Source organism: Ooceraea biroi, chromosome 1 (assembly GCF_003672135.1).
Source record: "Ooceraea biroi isolate clonal line C1 chromosome 1, Obir_v5.4, whole genome shotgun sequence".
Taxonomy (NCBI): domain Eukaryota; kingdom Metazoa; phylum Arthropoda; class Insecta; order Hymenoptera; family Formicidae; genus Ooceraea; species Ooceraea biroi.
This window is the reverse complement of record NC_039506.1, coordinates 11,597,921-11,610,975: the sequence shown is the minus strand read 5'-3', so window position 1 is coordinate 11,610,975 and position 13,055 is coordinate 11,597,921. Positions and strand designations below refer to the sequence as shown.

General features: G+C 33.9%; 1 protein-coding gene, 1 long non-coding RNA gene and 1 other non-coding gene across 4 annotated transcripts; all 3 read right to left on the bottom strand.

Annotated features, from left to right (window-relative positions):
- Positions 1–1,240: 1,240 nt before the first annotated feature.
- LOC105284622 (digestive cysteine proteinase 1) lies at positions 1,241–12,807 on the bottom strand. Of its 2 annotated transcripts, none has more exons than XM_026968406.1 (12): positions 12,605–12,807; positions 11,629–11,680; positions 11,354–11,527; positions 11,026–11,198; positions 10,761–10,865; positions 10,354–10,513; positions 10,024–10,216; positions 9,727–9,944; positions 9,537–9,637; positions 5,839–5,970; positions 1,822–2,011; positions 1,241–1,678 (listed from the first exon to the last, which is right to left on the bottom strand). In XM_026968406.1, the coding sequence occupies exons 2-12, from the start codon at positions 11,666–11,668 to the stop codon at positions 1,494–1,496; spliced, it is 1,671 nt and encodes a 556-aa protein (XP_026824207.1). In that variant the 5' UTR covers positions 11,669–11,680; positions 12,605–12,807; the 3' UTR covers positions 1,241–1,493. The 2 variants fall into 2 exon arrangements, with proteins under 2 accessions (XP_026824207.1, XP_026824205.1); XM_026968404.1 differs by lacking the exon at positions 12,605–12,807 and adding an exon at positions 12,288–12,377 and having other exon boundaries at positions 1,494–1,678.
- Positions 8,635–8,753, bottom strand: LOC113563566. The gene has a single exon (XR_003407489.1). It is a non-coding gene; the product is annotated as a 5S ribosomal RNA (ribosomal RNA).
- On the bottom strand, positions 8,955–9,530 carry LOC109611315. The gene is made up of 2 exons (XR_002193676.1): positions 9,294–9,530; positions 8,955–9,079 (listed from the first exon to the last, which is right to left on the bottom strand). It is a non-coding gene; the product is annotated as an uncharacterized LOC109611315 (long non-coding RNA).
- Positions 12,808–13,055: the final 248 nt, after the last annotated feature.

Sequence of the window (13,055 nt, the reverse complement as noted above, 5' to 3'; positions counted from 1 at the left end):
CAACATTTGCACATGACTATCCTTATTCATACCTGATCGAAAAGCATAAATATTTTTAAGACGTCTCTGAGATATCTCTACGACGTTTAAAAACATATATCCCAGGCAGCCTCTGGTTCACCAAGCGACCGATAGATGGCCAAGCCAGGCGTGACGTTCTCGCAAGTAACATTTGCGTTATCACCTTATAAATAATCCGGAAAACCGATCCAGTACTCTTTTCTTCTTCTCTTCTTTTGGACTCTTTTGAAGTAAATAAAGAGTGCGTAACTTCACTTTTTCAAAAGGTGAAATTTTATTACTTTTGGACGTTTCAATAAAATGGTTATGAAACGTTACGTCAAAACGTTTATGAAACGGCTTTGAAACCTATGTGCGCTGCCTGGGATGTCTGGAATATATTATTTATCGTGATTTTTCCGTTTTGAGAAATAAATTGCATATAATATCTGCTTTTAATGAGGCATACATATCATCTATATATACAGAATCAGATATCACATTTGAGATGAAATTATCATGACTTTTTATAATCTTGGAGATGTCTCTGAAATATTCTCATATCTTGACAGTAATTTACAATCAGATATTCTGACATTTAGATATTTCCTAGATATCTTTGTGATATATTTTGCTGTGTGGGTTATATACCCCTCTATTTTTTCAGTTGGTGGAGGAGGAATGTAATATTTCAGCCGATAGTGTTTTTGATTGATCAGCTGGCCAATTAAAAACTGGGATGGTAGCGTACCAAATGGGATTTACCTGATAATCTCTATCACTTCATGGTCAGGTTGTCAGAATGCTTCAAAATTTTTAAACCTTCACGATGTTTTCTGATAAAGTAACCTTGTGAAGAAGCCAGGATTGTAGTCTTGTACTAAACGGAGTGTCCAGTCTCCATTCACACTTTTTCGCAAGAGCACAGGATCTTGTGTACACCTGGGATTGCCAAGAGAGGTCTCCGATCCTTAATAATTGAGAGATCTTGTTTTGGGATTTGAAGATCACTAATATTGTGTTTACTCAGAACCCTACTGATCTGCGAGCTGTTGTGCCTTGAATATAAGGGAGGACAGCTGTATGTTTTTTCTCCTTGTCTGCATCTGGCGTCTTAAACAATAACATCTAAAATTTTGTTTTTCAAACAAAACCTCTAGGTTGTGCGGTTGATATCTCTGGTGTTATACTCAATCGGTTCTCCTAAAGCTAAACATTTTTCGATACTAAACGCTTCTCCTAATTGCAAAACTTTCCTTTTATTTTCTCTTATTATTACAATCTATGTTTTCATACGCACATAACGTATACAGTAAATACGATCTTTAACAACTTGTATTGAGTATCTAAGATATATTTTATACAGCCTCTAATTTTTCTCATTTGTACATATATAAATTATATCTTATTTTTTCATATGTCTGTTCCTTGGATATATCAGAGAGCTCTAAGCAACGCGATAAATTGACGCAAAAGTTAAAGGAGAAATATCATTATATGGTAACATATGTAGGGACAAGAAGAACACCACAATTATCATCTTTTTGAGCCATAAGGATATATCCATCATTGCCCCAATAATTCGACCAGGAATTCTTTATCAACCAATAGCCTTTTCCATTCATAGTGCCGTATCCAACGGCCAGAACAGCATGGTCTAGTTTATCTTCGGTGTTGCCTGTGTCAAAAATAAAATAATTTCTCTTATTGAATGACAAACTCATATACAATTATGATTTAATGGAATTTGAAAGATTTTTGTAACTATATGAACAAGTTTTGATAGACATTAGTAATTATACATGAATCGAAAAATCTTACCGCAAGTTGGATCGTAATATACTCCATGAGAATAGAATGAGAATGTCTTATGGGACGCGTCGATAGCAACAGAAATAGGACCATGCTTGAAGATCGCGATTTTCAATGCGTCTACATTCTGTGGAGTGACGTTAACGTAACCCGTGACCTTGGCGGTTAACGTCACGTTATTTATGTGACAGTATCCATCCTAGAAGAGCAATAATTTTTACAATTTTTGTTTTGCACACGTATTAATCGTGAGTGTCTGCATGAAAGAAATATCAAATTTTATTGGCATCCTATATATTATACATCTCTCTGTCTGCCTCTATTTTTTATTTTGAATCCTTGTAATCCTTGATCAAAATTTGTCACATTAGAATGCCTTTCTTCCTGATAAAATGGAATCAAATATTTACGGAATGGAACTAAAAGGGCGCGAAATACTCCAACTCACAAGCAATACTACCCAAGTGCCACACGCCGATTTTGATAAGCTTTGAATATGTTGTTGTCTAGGTCAAAATATGAGACACGTATTTTTTTATACGGGCCCGTATCGCTATTAAGGGGGTGAAACACCCTCTTGAAAAATATCGATTTTTATATTTCTTAGCGAATACCGTGGAAACAATAAAAAATATAAAATAGTTTCAAGTAAAAGTTTTATGGCTTCTAATGTACTTCATAACAGTGCAATTAGATTTTTCGAAAATGTCATATTTTTCGAAATCCCTCCCCCCCTCAATTTTTCAACAATTTTTAAATTTATCTTTCAATAAAACTTAAAGCATATTTAATGTCAAATTCAACCATACATGATAAAGTCATTATCTGAAAACGCATTTTTCAAAAAAAAGCTAAAAGTACCTCTATATCGCTATATACGCGCCCCACCTGTATTTGCGTTTTTAATACGCTAGTTACTTTTGGCGACAGTTTTTTCGCAATCTCACAGAGATAACAATGAAGTCGGGAGATTACTTTTAATAAACAAAATAAGTTAGGTTCTCACTCTCTGCCGGACCCAGAAATGGTCAACGTGAAACTGGCAAGAAATTTTCATTTTTAAAAACTTTTTCAATATTAAAAAAAATTTTTTTTTTTTTATTATAAACATATTATAAATTATTATAAATTTTTTAATTAAAAAAAAAATATTGACAAAGTTTTTAAAAAAGTGAAAATTTCTTGCCAGTTTCACGTTGACCATTTCTGGGTCCGGCAGAGAGTGAGAACCTAACTTATTTTGTTTATTAAAAGTAATCTCCTGACTTCATTGTTATCTCTATGAGATTGCGAAAAAACTGTCGCCAAAAGTAACTAGCGTATTAAAAACGCAAATACAGGTGGGGCGCGTATATAGCGATATAGAGGTACTTTTAGCTTTTTTTTGAAAAATGCGTTTTCAGAATATGACTTTATCATATATGGTTGAATTTGACATTAAATATGCTTTAAGTTTTATTGAAAGATAAATTTAAAAATTTTTGAAAAATTGAGAGGGGAGGGATTTCGAAAAATGACATTTTCGAAAAATCTAATTGCACTGTTATGAAGTACATTAGAAGCCATAAAACTTTTACTTGAACCTTTTTTTTATATTTTTTATTGTTTCCACGGTATTCGCCACGGAGTTAAGGCGATCCTGGAGTTGCTAGTGAACTATTTTTTCACTAGCTTTGTATGCTGGTATGCTCGTATGCATCAAAATTTTTGCAGAAGCGTTTCTTTTTTACTACGCTTCAAAACTTACTTTTAAAAGCACCCTAATAATACTTCATTCTATCCCGAGTGGTGGTCATGCATATTTTGTACGTACAAAGTGCATAACTTTTATATTAAGCAAATTATTGTACGAGGTGAGACTATAGAAGCCGATAACAAAACTGTAATTTTTAACTTTTTTCCGTTTTTGGCATTAAGTCGAGTGGCCACCACTGCGCGTTATTGTTTCTACTTTATTCGTGGAAAAGGATTTTTCATTCTATGCAATCAATAAAAAGATAAGTTTATGCGAAAATTTAGATGTATGATTAGTTCCCTAGCCACTCCAGGATCGCCTTAAAGGAGAGAGCATAGGTCTGAGGGGGTGAAGCAATGGCGGGGAGGGGGATTTGATCGTCGGCCATGTCTTTACGGGCTACTAGTAGTGTCACCTATCGACAATGAACTATATCATCTGTTTGTTTAGTTGGTAATATCGATAAGTTTGCACAATCTGAAGCAACAGAGGAATTCCTGCAGATGATGAACGACTTATTTGATATTTTTAATTCTAGAAATTTACGACAAAAGTTTTACAAACGTCCAATAAATCCAGATAATTACGAATCAGTTTTATGTAAACTGGAGGAATGCAAAGAATATTTGTTAAACTTAAAATTTGAAAATGGGCAATTAGTAGTACGTTCTAATCGTAAAACGGGAGTCCTTGGCTTTTTAATTAATATCGAAAGTTTGAAAATGTTATATCAAGATATATGCGATAAGGAACAAATTCTACCATATATACCGTTATATCAAATTAGTCAAGATCATCTGGAGATATTTTTTGGATGCATTCAAGCTTTTGGACGACAGAATAATAATCCTATTGTTAGACAATTCAAAGCTGCTTTCAAAAGATTATTGCTCAGAACAGAAATTAAGGGTGCAACAACGGGAAATTGTATAGCTCTAGATGATATACCTATATTAAATGCGACTTACACTATTACAACCAGAGGAAGTAATAAATAAAACTTCTACAGTCGTGCGTATGATAGATGATTATCAAATCAATAATGAAAATTATGTAAACAATGTTGCAATTGATTTTGATCATCTATATGTAGCTCTATTACATACTACCAATTTAACTGAATATGCTACGGAAGTTGTTACGTATATTGCTGGATTTATTGTTCGACATTTAACAAAACGAATTATGTGTGAACTATGTACAAATGCCTTGATCGACGATACAAAATCAGGACAACTTATACATCTATCATAAGCACGACTGTAGAAGTTTTATTTATTACTTCCTCTGGTTGTAATAGTGTAAGTCGCATTTAATATAGGTATATCATCTAGAGCTATACAATTTCCCGTTGTTGCACCCTTAATTTCTGTTCTGAGCAATAATCTTTTGAAAGCAGCTTTGAATTGTCTAACAATAGGATTATTATTCTGTCGTCCAAAAGCTTGAATGCATCCAAAAAATATCTCCAGATGATCTTGACTAATTTGATATAACGGTATATATGGTAGAATTTGTTCCTTATCGCATATATCTTGATATAACATTTTCAAACTTTCGATATTAATTAAAAAGCCAAGGACTCCCGTTTTACGATTAGAACGTACTACTAATTGCCCATTTTCAAATTTTAAGTTTAACAAATATTCTTTGCATTCCTCCAGTTTACATAAAACTGATTCGTAATTATCTGGATTTATTGGACGTTTGTAAAACTTTTGTCGTAAATTTCTAGAATTAAAAATATCAAATAAGTCGTTCATCATCTGCAGGAATTCCTCTGTTGCTTCAGATTGTGCAAACTTATCGATATTACCAACTAAACAAACAGATGATATAGTTCATTGTCGATAGGTGACACTACTAGTAGCCCGTAAAGACATGGCCGACGATCAAATCCCCCTCCCGCCATTGCTTCATACCCCGCACCCATAGTAGACCCTAATGCTCCCTCCTTTAACTCCGTGGTATTCGCTAAGAAATATAAAAACCGATTTTTTCAAGAGGGTGTTTCACCCCCTTAATAGCGATACGGGCCCGTATAAAAAAATATGTGTCTCATATTTTGACCTAGACAACAACATATTCAAAGCTTATCAAAATCGGCGTGTGGCACTTGGGTAGTGTTGCTTGTCAGAAGTCAAATTATGAAACTACGAAAATTATTTTGCATTTTTAACTAACAATTATAATAAATATCTAAATTGCATAAATTGGAATGTACTCAAATAAAAAAAAACCTGAAAATAAGCTTGTCTGCAAAGGAGTACCAATATGCTCGAATAGTTTACCTGTCCCAAATAATTCCCATAATCTTCCTCGGTAGGTAAACCACCGTGTTTCATGATCCACTGATACGCGCGAAAATCTTCTCCGCCATCGCAACCATTATTACCGAAGCCCCACGAACAGTCAATGAGAGCCTATAATGATAGCATACTTCGATTTTATTTATTATTATGCTTTACATTAATAATATTACAAATTTACTAAACAAGATAATATTGGGTCAGTCAAAAAGTTCGGTTCAATTTTTGTGTTAAATTTTATTTTATTGATAATAGATAGTATCAATAACTATATTTAGTATATATACTATATATAAGTATACTATATACTTATATACTGTATAGTATATAAGTAAAATATAGTATACATATAATATATATCGTATATAACATACAATACATGTATATTATATACAGGGTAGGGCAATAACTATTATTACCACCTTAAATATCTTCTAATTTATAAGGTCCAGAGGAAAATTTATGTAATCAAAATTATACGGTACGAAGGGGGCTAACATATGGCGATAATAATTTTTGTCCTGGTGGAGGCGCTTCGAAGATATCAAGGTCACCTTCATTTTTTTTAATAGGTTCGGTATGTTTTTTTCCATAATTTTATAGAGGAGCTTAAAACAAGTACGGAACTCATGACACAAAATTATTGAACAAGATTAAATGTAAATGAAAACGATAAAAAATACATTTTTATATTAAATGAAATTTACGTTTAAAAGATGTACGAAATGACGCTTTATTAGTATGTTTTGTCGGAATGTTTTGATTTTGACATTCCTCATAAATGAGGATCAACTTGTTCTTCAAACGGATACATCGATGAAAATAAATAGTGACGTAAACTTATTTCAATGAAAACAAAGACCCTTTGAAGGCCATCTTAATAAGTTCACAGGATAAGATAAACATAAAAAGTAGTATCGATAGATAAGTCAATCGTGCAAGATGTATTCATTTGAAGAACAAGTCGACATGATGGAGAATGATCTCATTTATGGAGAATGTCAAAAAAATTCAGTGAGAGCGCAAAATTTATACGCTGAACGATATCCTAATCGCACTCAGCCTTCGCGTCGAACATTTAAAATCCTATTTATTTTCATCGATGTATCCGTTTGAAGAACAAGTTGATCCTCATTTATGAGGAATGTCAAAATCAAAACATTCCGACAAAACATACTAATAAAGCGTCATTTCGTACATCTTTTAAACGTAAATTTCATTTAATATAAAAATGTATTTTTTATCGTTTTCATTTACATTTAATCTTGTTCAATAATTTTGTGTCATGAGTTCCGTACTTGTTTTAAGCTCCTCTATAAAGTTATGGAAAAAAACATACCGAACCTATTAAAAAAAAATGAAGGTGACCTTGATATCTTCGAAGCGTCTCCACCAGGACAAAAATTATTATCGCCATATGTTAGCCCCCTTCGTACCGTATAATTTTGATTACATAAATTTTCCTCTGGACCTTATAAATTAGAAGATATTTAAGGTGGTAATAGTTATTGCCCCACCCTGTATATACATATATATAAGTATAGAGTAAATAATAGATGATATACATACATAGGGTTTACCAAAAGTATGGAAACTCTTAAATTTTACGAAAATTATGCATTTTAGAATACTGTTTCAGACAAAAGTTGTAGGGTTTTAAGTGGTGCATTACATAGCAATATCAGTATATCCTTGAAGAGGGTTGTTAAGGTCACATGTAGGTCACCTCCAATTTCTTAAACGAAAACCACCAATTTTTATTGCATATTCTTGTAGTTTATCTCGAGAGCTTTTCAAAACACTATAATAATAAAATATATATTTATTAAGTACTTTTTGAGTTATTGAGCTTGAAATTTACGGTATTGCTGGCGTCAGCATTACCTAAAAGTAATAATCAAGAGGAATTGATTCCCTTCCTGAGAGTCCAATGGAAGCCTTCAATGATCCAATTGCCCTCTCCTCCCCTTCCCCTGGCCCTCTCCTACAGTATCGATATTCCGATGGGGTATAAAACGCCAGGGTGTACAGTATTATTTTCTCGCGTATAATCACGCAGGTAGGGTGATAGCATTCAGAGTAGAGCACTCTCTGCTTCTGCCGAAGACTTTTGTCTTTTTAATTCACAAATTAATAAATTGAAAATTAATCGTTTGACTAAAAATAGCTAACGAATTATTGGAGCGTGAAAGAATCATTATCCTTATGATGCGCGGATGGGGTAATAAGGAATGATCATTCACTGAAATCGTTCGACTATTTAAAGACACGTTTCCAAATCGTCAAATTAATAAATCCACTGTTTTGAAAATAATACGGTGTTTTCAAGAAACTGGTAGTGTAAAAAGTCAGACAGGCCATCATCTGCAAGTAATGAGGATAAACAACTTGATGTTCTACAGTTTTATTAAAAATCTCCATGTGTCTGCTAATAGAGCAGCTCAAGCTCACGATATTGCTCCCATGTCCGTACACAGAATTTTAAGAAAAAAGAAATTACATCCATACAAACTGCAGTACGTTCAAGAATTGCAAGACGGAGATAAACTTGTCTGAAACAGTTTTTTCTAAAATATATAGTTTTCGTAAAATTTAAGGGTTTCCACACTTTTGATAAAACTTATATGTATACCAAATCGTTATCCTGGCAGAACAAAAACAAAAAGGCATCGTCGAACTTCGCAGTCTATGACAGTATGCCGCGATTTGATTGTCGACGTAAGTCAAAGTTACCGGCATTACTCCTTGTCGGAAAGATGTAAAGAAAAAAAAGACGCGTGCCAACGTCACACGGTGTTCCCAAGCGGTCACCCATCCAAGTACTAACCGTGCCCAACGTTGCTTGACTTCAGTGATCAGACGAGAACTGGTACTTTCAACGTGGTATGGATGTTGGCTGATGATGCTTCTTGTTCGTTCCACAGAAGTATGGATAACTTTTAAAAAATAGGAAAAAGAAAAGGTGCCAACGTCACACGGTGTTCCCAAGCGGTCACCCAAGTACTAACCGTGCTCAACGTTGCTTGACTTCAGTGATCGAACGAGAACTGGTACTTTATTACAGTGTTTTGAAAAGCTCTCGAGATAAACTACAAGAATATGCAATAAACAATGGGAGTTTTTATTTAAGAAATTGGAAGTTATCTACATGTAACTTTGACAACGCTCTTCAAGGTCATACTGATATTGCTATGGAATGCGTTACTTGAAACCCTACTTTTGTCTGAAACAGTTTTTTCTAAAATGCATAGTTTTCGTAAAATTGGGAAGATATTAATTGCCCACAGTGCAATTGCGCACATGGCGCACAGGCCAATAAAATAGTCAAATTTAACCTAACCCAACCAGACTAAGCAATTTGATTGACCTGTGCGCAATGTGCGCAATTGCACTGTGGGCAAACGAGACGCTCCCGTAAAATTTAAGGGATTCCATACTTTTGGTAAACCCTGTATATTGCATTCAGTAGAAATAAATTCAACCAAATAATCACCATCGTTGTCTATGATCAGACATTGTTGTTTACACATATACATGTAAATTGATGAGAAAAATTGCAAATCTAATTAATCTTTTTGACTAACCTAATATGACGATCATAAAAAAAGTGACAAATAAGATTATTAGTAACCAATGAAACAGTGAAAACTTAGATTTTGATACTTTTACAAGTTACTCACCTGTTGAGACAGACGTACTAATTTATTATACTTCATGTAGTATGCGCCCTCTACCGCTCCTGTAGTGCCAAAGCTCCAACAAGAGCCGCAAACAGATTGATCTATTCAAATTAGTATATCAGTATATACATTGAGTGCGATGTCATGCACAGTAATGTCATAATGGCTTGATCATTATAATATGACAGACCTTTTACTGGTGTCACAGCACCGTATAATCTCCAGTCTATACTATCGGGGATGCCCGCGATTTCTTTCTCGATATCATATGGAAATGGCATTCCGCCATTGTAACCCGGGGTGTATTGCTTTCCTCGTAAAGCTTTCAGTTCAAGATCGTTGCGATCTGCTAAGTGATTCACATCTAATTGGTAACCCAGATTCGCGCGGTTCACTGAGTGGATAAACCTAGAAATTGTTCTATGCATAATCTTTGCCTTTAAGAGTGATAACATGCAACGCTTGTTGCGGTACACACGAATAGTACCTCATATTCTGTCTGAATAAATCCTTGCGATACGTGTGATCCTTGCTGTCCTTGTAACTCTTGCCGTGAACTTTCTTAAAGCTGTCGAATTCTTTGTCCACATGATCTTCATAATTGTGAACAAATTCACGCATCGGATTAAAGGTATATATGTGATTCTCGCCTGGGCCCGGGAAGCTAACGCATGTAGCATCTGCAAATAATAAATAAGGCGTATTTTACTTCATGATTCGACTCGGCATAAAAAATAGTTTTACGATAACTTGAAAAAAAAGATTTATTTTGTCGAGAGAAATTAAGAGGATGCCGTGAGGATCAAATTTTACGTACTCTCTGCGATTTTGAAGACATCTTCAGACGGCTTGTCAAAAGAATACCAATCGTACTCCAAGTAATAATGATCGTAATGTGAGCCCAAGAGACTATTAAATCCTCTCATCTCATATCGCACAGGAATAGGCTCCTTGACTTGCGGCAAATACGGCGATTTCTACAAAAATAATTTCCTTCCTAATCTTTTTCATTCCGGTGATTCCAATTAGAGTCATCAATTTTTATCACAGTTTTACATTTACAATTTACAATTAATTCCTTTATAATAAAAACATTGTCTAAATATGTTTTACGATTTTATTACAATATCTTCTTGTATTCTCAATTTCAGTAAGAAAATTCGAATTAAATAAACGCAGAACGGTAAGAATATTAAACATTACAAATGATAATTGCTTTCTCACCTTGTAACGTATCCAGAGTGTATATTTGTTCATTTTCTCCCCGACTTCTTGTACGAGTCGCCATTTTTCACACAATAATCCATTGATCATCTCCTCTCCAATGCACTAAATATTTAATATCTGTATTATTGCCATTATATCAAGCATATTCAAGAAACTTTCTTGATGAAAGGATGATGAACTTGAGATGTACATAGTCATATAGATGTAGTGGAAAGTGGAATAAACTGCGGAGTCAAATATAATACAATCATTGTTTTCTTACCTCCATCTCAGAAGCATCTGGAATAATAGATTGAGGTTGTATCTTCAGATCATTAGAACCGTTCACTTGGAGACACGTCTCTTCATTGACGACAGTCTCTGTAGTGATAGGTGCCATTTTCAGGCTGGCTCCATATTGTCCTCTATGAGCGAGTTGAAAGGTTTTGACCATTCCTAACAAACAAAGAAACAAATTTACACATTACTCATATAACACATGTATATATACTGTATATACTATATATATATATATATATATATATATATGTATATACCTAATTAAAAATAGAAGAACAAATTAAAACCTCATAATTCTTTTTTCTATTTACCTCCATAGTAATCAATCCGACTGGAACCACTGTTTCCGTCGTACCATGCATAGAAAGGTTCTCGGATCTCTGCATATGGTATGTATAACGTTCCCTTTACTGTATAGGTTCTACTGAATGCAGGAGCTGTCAATGTTTCTTTGAGAGACGCTGTCGCACACGTGACATATGTTCCTGCAGAATTCAATCGACATATATTCAAGAAGGTCAAGGAAACATACACACAAAGTAACAATGCGTTATATTAGTATCACATAATTATTTGTACAACTCACCCCAAAACAGTAGGAATAAACTAATCCTAAAACTGGACATTTTGATTGTCCCCTGAAATGTGCAGATGGATGAATAAATTTATCAACATGTGCTGATAACATGACTGACCCAACAGATAATATTTAGATAATATTGATTGATGAACGATCATATGTATTGGATTGTAACAAAAGTTTGTAGCGTTATTTAGTGAAATTTCTAGATTATAATTATTATTAATATTATTAATTTTTAGATTATAAATTATATATATATGGATAAACGTTTATTCGACTACATATGCGCTGTCTTATTGTACTAACATTTGCCATCTTTGTGGTAGCTTCATGATTCCATCTTTCCAAACTTGTTATCATTTTTCAGTAAAAACATTAAACAACGCTATTTTGCTACAATTCAATACATTAATAAAATTAATATGTGCATTATTACATCTCTGTTACATAAAAAAGTAACAACAGCATTGTTCTTTTTTTTATATTGCATTTACTGCTTTGTACTAACAAAAACTATCTGTTAAATAAAAATTATTCTATAGAGAGATATACATGTAAAGAAATATAAAATGCAAAACACTTATTTTGCAATAAAACCATCTCCGAAATATGTATCTTGTGATAGAAAGATAATTTTTTTCAAAAACAATTGAATTGCTTACAATAGTTATTTGATCTTTCCTTTTCTTTCAATTGTTGACAACATATGTAATGTACTTTATTTGCCTTTGAAACTTGCTCTATCTGTTGTGATAGTTTGTGATGGTATTCTCAATTAAAGCAAACTGGATTTCTTGTGAAAAAATTCAGGCTAATTTTCATGAACTCGTACTTACTAGCAAAATAATTTCAATAAAATTAATCGGCTTGATTAAACAATGAGGAAACTGTGCTTGGTTGCTTCGATCGAGAGCTAACTGTGCTGTCACGATGATAAAAGTGCGTAGATCTTATTTTAATTGCGTATGTATGTACGTACGTGATTTATCTTGAGCACGATGCAGCGAGATTCGTTCTTCGAAGACACAACAATATCTAAATGCGACTAAAGTCCAGTAAGTCGGTCTTTTATCTGTTCACCACCGCAACCGTTCGAGGAAATCTTTTGTGGATACACTAACTGCTAGTGATACTTTATGGCTTTACGGTCGAGCCAGGCATTAGGTCTGTTCTTTTTAGCTGCACTGCTAAACTGGTGCAATAAGTTAGAGTGAGAAAAAATATACTTGTCTCATCATGGCGCAGTCCCATGGTGCGGAACGTGCGCAATGCGGAATTGGCGGAACGCTCGTGATTGATTCGATCATTGTTACGTTCGTTCCGCCGATTTCTTTCCGCACATTTTCATTTTATCGCGGAATTACGTTACTCACGTCTGTCGTGGAGTTAGCAATATGACATTTCGTGGAGGTCGAAGTAATAGCAATGCT